The 16055-nt window shown below is 34.8% G+C and overlaps 1 protein-coding gene across 1 annotated transcript; it reads right to left on the bottom strand.

The window, feature by feature from the left end:
- Positions 1 to 205: 205 nt before the first annotated feature.
- On the bottom strand, positions 206 to 12112 carry JCHAIN (joining chain of multimeric IgA and IgM). The gene is made up of 4 exons (XM_074275121.1): positions 11894 to 12112; positions 6772 to 6904; positions 2297 to 2377; positions 206 to 1458 (listed from the first exon to the last, which is right to left on the bottom strand). The coding sequence occupies exons 1-4, from the start codon at positions 11955 to 11957 to the stop codon at positions 1254 to 1256; spliced, it is 483 nt and encodes a 160-aa protein (XP_074131222.1). The 5' UTR covers positions 11958 to 12112; the 3' UTR covers positions 206 to 1253.
- Between the last annotated feature and the right edge of the window lie 3943 nt (positions 12113 to 16055).

Genomic DNA, 16055 nt, shown 5'->3' with positions numbered 1-16055 from the left:
TAGAAAAATTGTACATTTAACATATATTGAATTACTTGCTACCTAAAGGAGGGATGGAGGGAAGGAAAAAAATTTGGAACACAAAGTTTTGAGGGGTGAATGTTAAAAAGTATCCATGCATATGTTTTTAAAAATCAAAAGCTTTCATTAAAAAAAATTTAAAAACATAAAGAAAGGGGAAAAAAGAAAAGTTTCACACAAGGTATATGCTTCTGAAATGTTTTAATTCTTAACACAGTGCTAGAGGATGCATTTTTAGAAATATATATTCTTAAAAATTAATTAATCAAACACAGATTACTCCAGATCAAAATTTTTTTTAAATAACTTGAGGATCCTTTAAACATTTTTCACTCAAAAAGAAGATGACAATTCTGCATTATCCACGGCAGTCCCTGGATGAAAGCAAGCTGCAAGATATTTTCTATGGCAATGTAGGGATTTCAGCATTCTAATGTTAATTAGGTTTTTTATTAAATTAGAATTTTTTTTATTTTTTTACAGGATAAAAATAGGTCTCAGAGACACCTGAATTATTAATCTTAAAATGAATCATTTTTAAAATTGATTATACACTGTAACTGCCAACCACTTTATTTTGGTGAAAAATATGTCCATCTTTGTTTCATGTGATATTGTGTTTCTTGTTTTATATTGTTTTCATATGAATAAATACTTTTAAATGTATTAAGGTTTACCAATTAGTATATTGCTAATAATACCATCAGATGGAATCATATTTGCATGTGTATTTCCTCAATAGCACAAAGATGCAGTCCTCTTTGGTAAAAATAAATTGGCACGTGCAAAGCAAAGAAGAAAGAGAGAGAGAGAGAGAGAGAGAGAGAGAGAGAGAGAGAGAGAGAGAGAGAGAGAGAGAAATGTTCAACATTTACTTGTATCTTCCAATTTGTCTCTCTTGGAGGTGATGTCATCAGCTCTATTTTTATCTGTGTAAATAACAGATTTGAGGAAATTGATGCCCCATGTTTTTATGGGGTTAGGCAGTGGGTACAGAGAAGAATTGATCTCAATGGATGCAGATCTAGAGGGATTTCTTCTAGAGAATTTCTTTTCAAGGAGTATAGTAATCACATCATTCTAATGGAACGAGAAAAAAATAGGATGTGGAACATTCTACAAACAATAGTTGTGGCTATATGCTTGTTGAACATAAAAATGTGCAGTTTTAAGATGGAGACAGAGAGCTTTATACCACGCAGAGAGACGTTTTGGTCAGTGGAGGTTTTCAGTTAGTCGGAATAGCAAGATTCTGGGGTCAATGCTGTTGTCACCGTTGTGCTCTTCCCTCCCAAATAAAGGGAGGCAGTAGATGTGTAACACTTGTTTCTGTCATAAGTGTAACAGGTATTACAGCTTTCATCCCAGGTATTACTCTGGGTGGCAGTAACAATCTCATTGCCCAGCTCCAGTTCGATGGGGTCACGCTTTTTACAGCTGAAAAGTAAATACAAGCATTAAATACTGGCCATTTTGAAATCTCATCAAAATAGAGGGCAAATAGTCATTTGTAGCTGTCCCTAATTGCATTTTCCCATCAAAGTTCCACTGGATCTTATAACTCTGAGCAGAAACTTATAATAAGCAAAGGCAAACTTCCAACTTTCTTCATCATCATGATAAAGTACAACCAATTTAGGATTTATTTAAATATGTAACAAGCATTTATTAAGCATCCACCATATGCCAGACACTGTGGTAAGCATTTATTTAGCATCACTGTTTCATCTATGCCTACATCTTCATAATATCAAAATAACCAGACAGAAAATAAAATTTCAGTAATCTACTTTTTTTGTCTACAAGTCAAAGTAATTAACTTGATTTATTCTTCTCCCACACTAAATTAATTGAACTGACTAGTTTAAGTATGGTTTGAATGAGTCATTTCCAATTATTCTCAAAACACAGAGAAACCCAAAATCAAATGAAATGATACTGGCAGTTGAATATTTGAGCTATGTGATTTTTAAAAAGTAATAATAATTTTCTTGAAACTGGATCTCCCTTTCCTCCCAATGGTAGAAGTGCAGGTATGTTGTCAGCCCTGATCTGCATGGGAGCTTTAACTTGCTCCGTTGACTGGGGCCAGTTAATCCCTTTTTAGGCATTCCAGTAGCTTCAGGCTCCCAGGGTTCACCAGGTTATTCCCTGACTTAGTGTGGATCTCTGATTGGTTTTATCCCTGATGCATTTTATGAATTCTTTTTTATTTTCTAATCTTTATTTTTCACAAATTTCAGCCTCCAAATTAATATAAAAGAAAAGCTCTTACAGGTTAGAAAGCCGGTATACAAAGTTGGTTCTCACAGGAGAATTGGGATCAGAGATATTCTCTCTGTTCTTCAGTGGTACTCTAAAGAAGAAGGAGGGAAATTGTCCAAAGTCACTAACATAAGAAAAATATGTTCCTGTTCAGCATTTAGATACCAATTAATTAGCACATTATAGAATTAACTTAAAATGATGATAATTGAAATAATGTGAATGAGATCACATAAAAAAATTATATATTTTCCATGATCCACTAATAAAATAAATTTACTTGACACTTTTAATGTGTTATCCTCTAAGTCTTATTCAAATGCTACATTTGTACTTCTATTAGAAATACTTTAAAATAATTCTAGTGGTAAGAACCAAAATGGTGGAGAAAAGGCAGGAACTCACCTGAGCTCTCCCAAATTCCCCTCCAAACAACTTTAAATAATACCTCCAAACAAATTCTGGAGTGAGAAGAATGCACAAAAGGATGAGGTGAAGCAATTTTCCAGCCCAAAACAATTTTAAAAGCCAGGATAATAAGTCTATCACCCTGGGATAGGCTGTGCTCTACCAAATCAGCAGCAGCTTTGGAAGTGACTGAATCAGGTGGTAGTGGCTGCTTCCATAACTCTCAGCCTACAAATGGTAAGGGGGCCATACAATTGGTCAGGAGATTACAAGTGTCCTTTTGCTGGCACTGGGTTATGGGACTGTATTGTATTGCCCATATTTAGATCTAGGTCAAAGTCCTTGTCCCAGGGCAAGGAAAAAATATTAACACACCAGAGCTTCTGATCCCAGAGGAATAAGAATACTATCACAGTACCAGAACAAAAAAGAATACTTGTGGCCATTCACAGACCAGAGCATGGACCTTTCTTTAGGTACCACCTTGGAAGAAAAAAAGCTTAGAGATCCCCAAAACTTGCTGCACAAAAAAAAACCTAAAACTTAGGACAACACATCTTTCACCCTGGAAAGAAAGAAAAAGAAAGAAAGAAAATAGTTAAGAAAAAAGAAAGAAAGGGAGAGAGAGAGAAAGAAAGAAAGAAAAGAAAGAAAGAAAGAGAGAAAGAAAGAAAGAAAGAAAGAAAGAAAGAAAGAAAGAAAGAAAGAAAGAAAGAAAGAAAGAAAGAAAGAAAGAAAGAAAGAAAGAAAGAAAGAAAGAAAGAAAGAAAGAAAGAAAGAAAGAAAGAAAGAAAGAAAGGAAGGAAGGAAGGAAGGAAGGAAGGAAGGAAGGAAGGAAGGGAAGGAAGGAAGGAAGGAAGGAAGGAAGGAAGGAAGGAAGGAAGGAAGGAAGGAAGGAAGGAAGGAAGGAAGGAAGGAAGGAAGGAAGGAAGGAAGGAAGAAAGAAAGAAAGGAAGGAAGGAGGGAGAGAAGGAGGGAGAGAAGGAGGGAGGGAAGGAAAGAAGGAAGGAGGAAGGAAAGAAGGAAGGAGGGAAGGAAAGAAGGAAGGAGGCATTCCACAATTGATAAGTGGTTAAAGGATCAATGTTATATATGTCTAGCAATGGCAAAGAACTGTGAGTTGAAATGATATCTATCAATTAGGTAATGAACAAATTATCATATATGACTATGATGAAATACTATTGTGCTTTAAAAAATAATGATTAGAATGTCCCCAGAAAAATCTGGAAAGATTTACATGAACTGATGCAAAGTGAAATGAACCAAAAGAACATTGTACACAGTGACAAATACTATATAATAATCAGGTTTGAAAGGTTAGCTTTTCTAGCAATCTAAGACAATTCTAAAGGATTTAGGATGAAAAATGTCATTCCCCTCCAGAAAAAGAACTGATGGAGTCTGAATGAAGATCAAAGAATACTTTTTTCAATTTTCTTTATTTTTCTTGGGGGTTGTTTGTCTGCATTGACAAAATGGAACTAAGTTTTGCTTGACTGCTCATGTATAAACTGTATCAAATTGCTTGCCTTCTCAGTAAAGGGGAAAGGGAAGAAAGGAAAGAATTTAGAAGTCAACTTTTTTTAAATAAATGTTTAAATTTATTTGTATACGTAACTGGGAGAAATAAAATGTTAAATCAATAATTTTTTAAAATCTAAAAAAAAAAAAAAAAAAAAAAACACAGTCATAACATGAAAAATTCACAGGATAGTAAAACCTGATTTTGACAAATGCTATTTTTCAGAAGTGACAATTGTATAAATTAATGCACGTACTATACATTGTATAGGAGCAAGGTCACGATAAGGAACATGATGATACTATCTATAGTACAAAAGAAAGAATGTCATTTTGGGCGTTAAACAAGACCTGTGCTTCTGAATGAAAAACTACTCCCTTGCACAAGGAAGTATCTCTGGCAGCATGGGAGTGGCTAGGCATCAATAATAAATTCAATTCAGCAAATACACATTCAGATAGTCCCTGACCTCATGTTTTCCAGTCTAGTTAGCAAAAATTTTCATGCTCAAAAACCTGTTAGCATTTTAGTTCGTGGCATTTTCTTCCCTGAGTTCTTCTCTCTTCAATACCTAAAGGAAGGTTGGCCTTAGGTCTATCTTATCTATCAAAATTAGAAGCCAGAAGAATCAAAATCTCTCCTCTCCTCCCTTCTTATTTCTCATCTCTTCTCTCTTTCTTCTCCTCCTCCCTTCTCTGTCTCTGTCTGTGTGTGTGTCTCTCTGTCTCTCTCTGTCTCTGTCTCTCTCTCTCTCTCTTTCTCCCTCTGTCTCTGTCTCTCTCTCTCTCTCTTTCTCCCCTTCCCTCACTTTTTTCCCCTCTCCTTCTCCCCTCCTCTGTCTCTCTCCCTCTCTTTCTGTCTCTCTCCTCTCTTTCTCTTTTTTCTCTCTTTTTTCACTCTCTTCTCATTCTCTTCCTTCCTCTTGAGCCCACTCATCTTTTCTTTAATTTGTTCCTTCTCCCTCTCTGTCTTTTGCTCTTTTTTTTCTCTCTCATGCTTTTCCTCTCTGTCACACTCTCAGTCTCTTTCTCTCCTTTGCCCTCACTCCCTCTCTCTTCTTCTCTCTATCTCTGTCTATCTCTATCTCTTTTGCCCCTTCCCTTGCCTTCTCACTCTGCTCCAGTCATCATTTAGGCACAGGGCAGTGGTCATAATCAATGAGGAGAGAATCCCATATCAATGGGCCTTGGGGTTCAAGCTACATAAAAAAGAACCTGACACCATATATTCTGGCCCTGCAGAAGATATAGAACATCTGGAAGAGTGTCTACAAAAGCATCATCATATCAAAGGGGATTTGGGGCTCCAATTTGACCTGAACAGAGAGATGAATGCAGATTAATGCTTGGGTGAGAGCCAAAACTTTCACTGGTTTATGCATAGCAAAATGTTCCATCTCCAGTTTTCACGAGGCATCAATCTAAAGTTTCAGTTGGCATTGCACACAAACCACAGAAAACTCTAGTTCAGGTTCAATAAGCCTTATATGGGCAGGAGAGATGGATTGACTGGACCAGATCAGAATTTTCAGTTGCTTACTAAACTAATCTGTGATGGAATAAAATATCTTTCCCCACTGTTATTTGGCAATGAGCCCAGAGGCTTTCAGATCATTAATACAGTGACTTTCTGTTTTCTCCAGGACTAACAGACACAAAACTTTCTAGTTTTAGGGGATGCTGTGTAAATAGGAGCATATTGAGTGTCCTGGATTAAAACTTCTGTTCTTAGGCTCCCAAATCAGAGATCCCCAACTAGAAATTATACAAAAAGCTAATCAGTGGGAACAGGGAACTTATGATAAATAACTTTATGATGCTGTTAAAATTAATTTGTTTTATTTCTTGTGAACATATGCATCGTAAATGCTAGAATTTCTTTTCATTGATATTAAATAGAGAAAGTTGGGAGTGTTAGTGAAAGAGAGAGGATATAGGGATTTTAAAAAATTGTGACATACTCCTGCCCTACATCAGTAACCCTATTAGGTGACACAATAGATAAGAGTACCAGACCTAGAATCAGAAGAAGACTCATCTTGAGTTCAAATTCTGTCTCAGACATTTAGTAGCTGTGATCCTAGGCAAGTCACTTCACCATATTTGCTTCAGTTTCCTCATCTATAAAATGACCTAGAGAAGAAATTTGCAAACCACTCCAATCATCTTGCCAAAAAAATCCTAAATAGTTACAAAGAGCTTCAGATATGACTGAACAATAGCAATTCTCAGTCCTTAGTTCCACATCATCAATTAAAAAACATGATGATGATGTTAGTAAGCACCAGAACAAAAATTAAGTTTGAATTTTTTTTATTCTCAGGCCAATACGCTGGACAGTGACCCACTTATGTCATAATACTTGCCATACCCCTTGCCATAAAGTAAATTGTAAAGAAAATAATAATAACCAATATTTACATAGCATGTATAATGTGCCAGGTGCTGTAACAGGAATTTTACAATTATTGCTCCTGTTTAGTTGTTTATACTATATATTAAGTATATATAATTATTAGTTGATTTAACATTATCTCATTTAATAATACATACATGAGTCGAATGTTTCTCTCCACAACTTCCTCTTCTGGATTATCTTTAGAAGGAACTAGCCTGGAAGTTACTCGGACACACTGACACTTGTTGTCAACAAGAATTCTTCCTTCATCTTCATCTTCATACTGAGCTAGAAATAGAAAATAGAAAAAGGAAAAACAAAGAGAAAAAAAAAGCAAATCTAATGAACTGTTGAGTTGATTTCAAATAGGAGAAGGAACTAGTTAAATAATTGATTACCAAGCATTTATTAAGCCCCTACTATGATCACTGGCACTATGATCTTGGTGGGAATTCTAATATAAAGAATGAAATGATTCCTGGCCAATTTGGGCTTTCTCCCTCTAATCTTTGCTTCAATCTAGGAAAGCTAACATGAAATAAAATACTTTGGGGAAGGAAAAGGGGATTCCAGGAATTATTTTGGAGAAAAACAGCTGAGTTTTCTACAAATAACAAGAATAAGAAGTGTTCTGGGTTTAGCCAGATGAACCAAGGTAAAGAGAATCCTATCAGCTCATCGTCATACAAAGACCTATTTTGTCAGTAGTGGTTAACCAAAAAAGCAAGGTTGGAGTTAATGAGTGCTTTTCCTATTAGATCAATAAAAACCCACTCTACCTTTTGAATCTTTTCTCCCACTGTTCTCTAGCACAATTTCACTGTTCCAGTGAAGTTGATCTTTTTAGTTTTCCCCAAATACAGTATTTCTCATCATCTGTCTGTCCATGTATCAGAAGCCCTTTTCCATCCAAATCCTCTCCATCCTCTGAAGTCCCACTTCCTCCATTAAACTATCTCCTTATTCCAGACCACACTAATCTCTCCCTTCTATAAATTCCTCACAAGTATATGAATTGCCTTCCAGTTGTTCAATATGTATTAGCTTTGCCTCCCCAACCAGACTGTAAATTCCTTGAAGAATCTCCCAAGCCTTCTTTTCTTCAAGCTAAATATGTTCAGGTCCTTCAATCCATCTTTCTATATCATCAATTGTTACATTACATTTCTTCACTCATATTTTAATTTCTCCATCAATTCATATCTTCCCTTGAGATCTAGTCTTTAATAAAACATTAAGGCTATCTTTATATGATGCTCAAACAGCAAGTTTATTGGGGTAATGGGGGAAATCAGTCTAATGAATTATTTAATTTCTTGCAGACAAAATGATAGGAATAGGAAACTGATTTTTCCCAATTTACTCCATTGCTTTGATGTGGCATTGAAGAAATGAATGCCACCAGTGCCAACAAAATTAGTCCAGCTGTCCAAAGTTTTCTTCCTACTTCTCAGTCTATAAAATTATTTGTATTTTGTACCACTTGTTGTTATTATACCACTTAGTAAAACCTACTTCTAATTTAACTCTGGCTAGCTAATTGATATCAATTGATAATCAGTGGAGGAACCAAAATAGGTGGAACTTATGAATCACATATAGTTCAAGAAAAACCACCCCTAAAAACTTCAGGGTCTTCTAGCAACCTAAAAAGGATTCAATATGCCAGAGGAAATAAGGTTGGGAGAATGATCCCGGAAAGTATAGCAGCTGTAATAAAGAACACTCTTGGGCTTGGGCATACATTAGTAACTATTTGTTCATTTTGTTCACTGACTGATATATTGATTAAAAGATTGAAAAGCTTTGCTTGGTTTTCTCCAGCTCCTGTCCTGTCCTATTGTAGTATAGGAATAATTCTTAAAAACTAAGATAGCAAAGCCTGGGCTCTGATAAGTTCTACCAAGCAGGAAAGACTTCAAGTATCTGGCAACAGTTTTTGTCTGGTCATCTCAGCCAAATGAAGCTATCTCCCTTTCTGTTTGTATTTATGTAATTACATATTGCATCTCTCATTAGAGAGGCAGGTAGGTGGTGTGTGGTGAACAGAGCATTGAAACTGGAGTCTTGATACAACCTCCTGAGTTCAACTCTAGCATCAGGCAATTACTAGCTGTGTGACTCTAGGCAAGTCACTTCACCAGTTCCTCAAGGATAATTTGAGCTAGAGAAGGAAATGGTAAATTACTCCAGTATCCTTGCCAAGAAAACCCCAAATGAGGTCACAAAAAATTGGAAACGACTGAAACAACTGAATGATCTCCATTAAAATATAAATTTTTTGAGGGCAGTAACTATTTTTGTATTTCTTTAAACCCTAAAGTTTAGCACAGTGCTTGATACCTAGTGAGTTCTTAATAAGTACTTGTTGATTGACTGACTAATCAACAGAAGGCTAACTACCAAATAATGGGAGGGGGTGGTTAGTCATAAAGTTAGTCATAAAAATTAACTACTAATCCAGAGGAAAGTTTGAATATGAGTTGGTGGGGAAGTTACGTACATTTATGAAATCACATTGAAATCATTAGGTCCTTAAACCATTTTAAAAAGTTCTGTTCTAGAAATGTTTGCAAGAGTCAATGTTGAAAAATTACCCATGCATAGGTTCTGTCAATAAAAAGCTATAATAAAAAATAAAATAAAATAAAAAATAAATAAAGTTGGGAAGTCTTCAGGGCCATTTGCAAAGGTCCTAGCTAGACTTTGGAGAAGTTGATTAATTTCATCCTATCTAGAGAAATATTTGCTTCTGAATAGCTTTAGAATTATTTTCAGGAATTACAAACATCTTCAATTTGGAAGGAACCTTAGCAGTCCTCTAATTCAAGCTCATCTCAGCAAGATTCCCCTTTGCAACTTTCCCAGGCTCCAACTACAACCACCTCTTTGGTGAAGTAGAACCCCATCAAAATATCTTCCCAAGAATACTACCCTTGAAGATTGCCACCTTCATTATTGAGAAGTTTTTGCTTTCATAAAGCAAAAATCCATTTCTTAAGTTGTAGAAGTTTTTTGATAGTTATGCAAATTTTAGAGTTAAAAATTTGCCCAAAGATTTATATGCTTACAAGCCTTCATTAAATATCTTTCTATATTAGAAGAAAAGAAAGTTCTGTTCTGAATGTATTCTTATGATCTAAAAGATCCTTGTGACTCCTAAAATGTCCACAGAAGTACTAGGAAATAATTTAAAGACTGTTCGAATTTAGTAGATTATTTGGAAATTTTGTATAGTCATATTAACTATTTTATTAATTTCAAATCCTATGATAAAGTGGCTTTAGAAAAAGTATATATATATTTAAGAGATAGTTTATCATATCATTTTAAATATCTATGAAATTATTCTGTTATACTGTAATGAATTTTGTTATACCATGTTAATATGCTATTCACTAAATGTAACTAATAAGTTAAGTACATTTGGAAGAAGACCACTAAGTTAGTCTTATATATGTGTGTGTATTATTGTATATGTATATGTGCATATATATGTATGCATATGTGTATATATTCACATACATATATTTGTTTACAGATGTGTGCATATATATATATATATATATATATATATATATATATATATATATATATATATATATATATACACTAAGGCTGAAAAAAATTCTCCTAACTTACAACTAATAAGATAAAAAGTTAATTAAGTATGTGAACAATAAAGCACTAAAAATAAATACCTACCCCTGTATAGGAAACTGAGGCTATAGCCTTGTCTGAAAAGGCTCAGAAAAGAGAGGGAAGGGGAAAAGAGAAAAGATAGGGAATAGGAAAAGAGTTTTGTCTGATGTTTTTTTAAACATTTTTATGATAATATTCATTTCAGACATTGACAGTAATATTAAAAAAATAAGTGTTATTTGCATTCATCTAATTCTTAAATGCCTATATTTGAACTATTTACATTATTATGTCATTATTTAAAACATTAAATCTTCTGGTAAAAGATTATGTAGCATAATTAAAATAATAATGATGCCTAGTATTCATATAGCTGTTTAAGATATTTAAAGCATCTCACAAATATTATCTCATTTGATCCAGTCAAGAGTCTTAGGAAATAGGTCATATTATTCTTCCCATTTTACAGGTGAGGAAATTAAGGCTGAGAGGGACTAAGTAATTTGCCCAAAATCATATAACTAGGAAATATCTAAGGAGAGATCCAACTCTGATCTTCTTGACCTCGAGAGAAATTTCATGAAATCAATTCAGAATAAAGATATAAAAATAAAAGACCCAGAAAGAGACACAAAGAGAAGGCTTAAAGTCAGAAGACCTGAGTTTGAGGTCTGCTCCTTCTATGCATTCTAGCTTTGAGGTCTGGGCTAGTAATTTAACCACTTAATGCCCCAGCAAAAATGGACTGCCACTTTGCATCAGCAGAGGGAGTTTCCATACTAGGACTTCCCTACATAGATAAACCCCCTGATTTTCCTAAAATATCTAAAAGTAATGTCAATTCTTTTAATCCTTGGTTTTTTTTCTCTTAAATATTTTTCTAAAACCTATTTATCTAATAACTATTGTTCAGTACAAGGAACTATTTTTAAAATTCATTAATTAGAAGATGCTATTTGTTGTTCCATTATAACCAGAATAATTATATCATCTCAAGTGAGATTCTTGAAGGCAAATGTTTTCTGAATACACTAATTGAACCTCTATACTACTGGCAAAAATTTTAAGAAAACTCCAATTCACCAAAATTGTTAAATTCACATACTGGCAATAATTATTGTCATGAACCAAAAAGATTTCAATTCAATTAAATAATCAGAGGTAGCAAGGGATATATGAGCCTAACTTTTTGAACTTGCCTAAAAAATATAAAATTATTCTCCATTATTCAGGAGATAATCGTCTTACCACCAACATTTTTATGGTTGAAAAAAAATTAACCTTTGGTTTATAAAAATAAAGGATTGTGCAAAAGAATGTCAAATTTTATGATAATTAGGTCAGAGGATCTGAAGCTAAAAGGCATCTTCATATTATCAAATCTAACTGCTTTAATTTATAGATGAGTAACATGCAATGATCTCCAAAGCCCTTTCCAACTAGAAATTCTATGAAATCCATGAAATTATAGTTGTTTCTCCAATTTACCTCTTTCACAAGATAAAATCTATAGGATCAGCATATATAGATAGAGATATATACATGTTTATCTGCTATAAGGATCATTGCATAAAAAGTATAAGCATGTTAGAAATATGCATCTAGCTACTTGTTAGCCCATACAGAGGTACTTACCTGTCACAAGAATAGCCCCACAAAGCCCAGCCAGAAGCCCAAAGAGGAGCAAAGACCTCTTCATCTTGCCTCGACTGTCTTTTGAAAGATTTGAAATTACAGGACAGTTTGAAGTTGTCAAAGCTATAAGGGATGTGCAAATGATAGAGCTTCTGGTTTCCTAAAATAACAACCCAAACTAGAAATAGGGGTAAGTGTGGTTCGACTACTGAAACCCAAGTGCTTCTTTGGAAAAAATGTTGATGCTACACTAAAAGTAACTTCTCTCAAGCAGTCCCAAGAGGATAACTTACTGTAATTTTTTATACATCCATCATACATTAGTAAAACAGAAAAGGAGGAAGAATTGCAAGTAAAAAGGATAATTGTACTCAGAATGGCAAGCTCAGAATTCTAAATTCTTTAACCAAAATGTCAGAAATTTGAAGGAAAAGAACAAGGGTTTTCTATGTATTTGAAAATATTCATGTTTGATGATGTCTGTCAAATATGGAATAACAAAAAATGGAAGAAAAAAAAAACAAAAAGAAAAAAGGGGAAAAGTTTTTTTTAATTTGAAATGATTTGTTTTGTTACTTTAGGAACCAAGGAAGAAGAGAAAAGAAATTGGTTATTAAATGGATTCCTCGGTGGAGTTCAGAAATAACCCTGAGCTATCTAAATTTATGTCAGCAAAGTCCAAGACCTGCCTGGTCTTACTTAGCAACAAAGTCTTCAGGAATCATATACAACTAGCTTGAGGGACAAAGTTAAGAAAAAATCTATAGTATGATAAAATTTTTAACCACAGCAATCCAAAAGATACTCTATTAGGGAATGGGGGAGCACTCTCTGTGTTAGAGAGTAAACATCTAAGCCAACATAGTTATGAGGCACTGAACTATTGAACAAGTAACACTTAACCACATATTATGTAAAATTTACTTTTTAATTATTTTACCTGTTGTTATTCAGTCACATCTGACTCTTTGTGACTCCATTTGGAGTTTTATTGGCAAAAATACTGGAAATAGTTTGCCATTTCCTTCTCCAGCTCATTTGACAGATGAGGAAACTGAGGCAAACAAGATTAAATGACTTGCTCAGGCCACACAACTAGTAAGGATCTGAGGCCAGATTGTGAACTCAAAGTCTTCCTGACTCCATGTCTGTAGCTACCTAGCTGCCCAAAACATCACATCTTTCTCATACAGAATTCTTAGAGAAAATGCAACATAGTGGAAAGAGTGGTGGAATTATAGTCAGAAGGACATTTGAGTTCAAATTCTCCCCCAGACACATGATATCTGTGTGATCATGGGCAAGTCACTGAATATTTGTGAGCTTCAGCTTCCTCATATGTAAAATGAGAATAATGACCATAGTATTTGCCTCATGGAATACAAATCACTATATACGTGTCAGTTATCATCACTGAGCACAAGGGCACTTCATCACCTTAGAGAACAAAACGTACAGAGCAAAGGCACAGAAATGGCTGTCAATCCCTGAATCCAACCATTTCCAGGCCTGAGAACGACTCAGTTGTTGGAACACCAATGTAGATTTATAGGTTGATAATTCAAATAAAGAGAATTTTATTAGTACCAGGCACAGTGCTAGGCTCTGGTAATAACAATGACAAAAATGCAGCACTAGCTGTCCTCAACGATACATTTTAGAAGGAAGACAATGTTTACACAGATAAGTATATGAAAAATATGAATGACACAAATACAAGGCATTTTCAGCAAGGAGACCCTATTAATTGACAGAGTAAGGGAAAAAATAATTTAGGAGTTGATTCTGGAGATGGATTTTTAAGGAAATTTGTATTGAGAGAAGCAGAGATTTGGAGAGATTGCATTCCAGACATGGGAATCAGTCTACACAAAGTTTATGTGTGAAAAATGACAATAAAACTAGACTGACTGGACCACAAAGTGCACAAAGAAAAATAATGTATTATTGGCTTAGAAAGGTAGGCGGGTACCACATTGTAAAGACTTTTAATTTCAAATAAAGGAATTTGCATTTGATCCAATCCAGAGATGAGGGATCCACTGGAGCTGACTAAAGAAGGAAGAGACAGGGGGTGACACCATTAAGGAATCTTCTACACCTGTGATGGTCTTCAGGTTCTATATCCTCATCCTCACATGTGAGGATCTGGCCTTTCTATACATTGAGTTTGGCGTCCAAAAGATCAGATCCACATATGCATATTAAGGTGAACATGGAGACTTCAATTAATCAGAAATCAACCAACACTTATTAAGAGTTACCTTATGTGTCAAATACTTTACTGAGGGCTGGAAGTCCAACTTTAAAGAATGAAACTATCTCTACTCAAAGGAGCTTTCACCGTATTAGAAGAAATATGTATGTATTTAGAATAAGTATAAAGAGAATAAATTCAAGTAATTGTGGGAATCAGCAAAGGCACCATGTTAAAAAGCACTACCTTTTGGAAAAACAGGATTCTCTAAGGTAAATGGGAAGCGCTGGAGAAGACCAATGAAAGACCAATTTGGATGTTATCACAGTGTGAGAGGGAGTTACATGTCCAGAGAAGCTGAAAAAATAGTGCCAGGTTGTAAGGGGCTTTCAAAGTGAAATGAAGAGTTAATGTTGCATCCTAGAGCCAATGGCTCTATTAGAGTTTATTAAGGAAGTGACATCATCAGATTATGCTTGAGGAAAAGCTCCTTGGCAGAAGCAGGATGGATGGAAGGAGGGAGAGGCTTGTAGCATGGAGATGCATTAAAAGACTATTGGGATGTTTTAGGTCATCACTCATATGATGGACTACATGAGTAGAGGGAAAGAATCAGATATCAGAGATGCTCTGCAGGTAACAATGATATGATTTGACAACTAACTGGATATACATGGTGAAGGAAACTTTTTAATCTGGTGGTAGTGTGGGAAAGAGCCTGAATTATGATCTTGTTCCCTTACATCCCAGGCTCTGAGGATCACATGCCTGAATTATGTCAGTATGAGGCTTTCTTAATATTTCACCTTCTGATGCTTCAGTTTCTTTCTTTGAAAAAATAAGGGTTTTCAATTATACAATCCCTATGATTGTTTTCAGTTCTACCGCCTAGACAACCTAAAAAGTCATAGAAGGAAACAACAAGTTGAAAAGGTACTCTTTAATAATGCTGATTTTTGAGAATGCTAATTAAATCTAAAAGCAATAGGACTTGTTCTTGTCTGCAAGGTCTTTTTAGCTGTATACAATTGAGCACCTACTATGTGCTAAGCACCCTGGATACAAAGAAAGGCAAATGATATACTCTTGAGAAGTTCATAATCTAATTGTTAACTTTGATCCTCCAGGGTCTCCAAAAAAATTAGTAAATAAATATTTGAGGTTGAAAAGCGAGTATATAGAGAAGTAAATCTATAAGAAGCATCAATAAGAAGCCCAAGTAAGGTGAGTTATAGGGTTTCTTCCAGAGCCAGAATCAAATGCAAAGACTTTGTAACTATGACATTTCAAACCAGGAGACCAACAGTGAATCAAAAGATCACATCCTCAGCATGATATAACTGTTTGACAAATTATCAGCCCAAAACTTTCAGTCTTTGATAGTAACAGTTTACAATTCCTGATAACGTTCATGTCTTCTGACAAGCTGGTGTGTTCCTAAACCACATCTACCGTTGCCTCCATAGTTTCAGTCACAAGAGTAAAGCCATGAGCTTAAGCAATCACGGCTCTTTGAAAGTGTTATGCATAGCATAATAATTGTGGAAATGCAGTGTGTACCTTATTATATGTCAGAGGCAAATCTTTTCTCTATCCACTCTATCTGCTTCTCATCAGTACCATCATTAAGGTTGCCGTTAATGTGTCAACAATGGTTTCTTCTACAGATTAGAAAATTATTTTAATAAAAGGTTCCCAAGTTCAAATTCAAGTGTTCAAATGTGTAAACCTTTTCTTCCTTAAGAAATATTACCACAAACTGGAGCTGGACCATCCTTGGACTTTGGGATACCACTACTAACAGGCCACAGATATCTTGTGGCAGTTATTGAAATTGCATGTTGTTGTCCAGGAAGAAGTAATCTCTAAAGCATCACCAAGGCATTTATTCCACAACTACCATGCACACAGCTTTATGCCAGGAGCCTCTCAAATACAAAATAAAAGTCAGAGCCTGCCCTCAAA

Source organism: Sminthopsis crassicaudata, chromosome 6 (genome assembly GCF_048593235.1).
Source record: "Sminthopsis crassicaudata isolate SCR6 chromosome 6, ASM4859323v1, whole genome shotgun sequence".
NCBI lineage: Eukaryota > Metazoa > Chordata > Mammalia > Dasyuromorphia > Dasyuridae > Sminthopsis > Sminthopsis crassicaudata.
The sequence above is the reverse complement of the archived record's forward strand: the minus strand, read 5'-3'. Positions and strand labels throughout refer to the sequence as shown.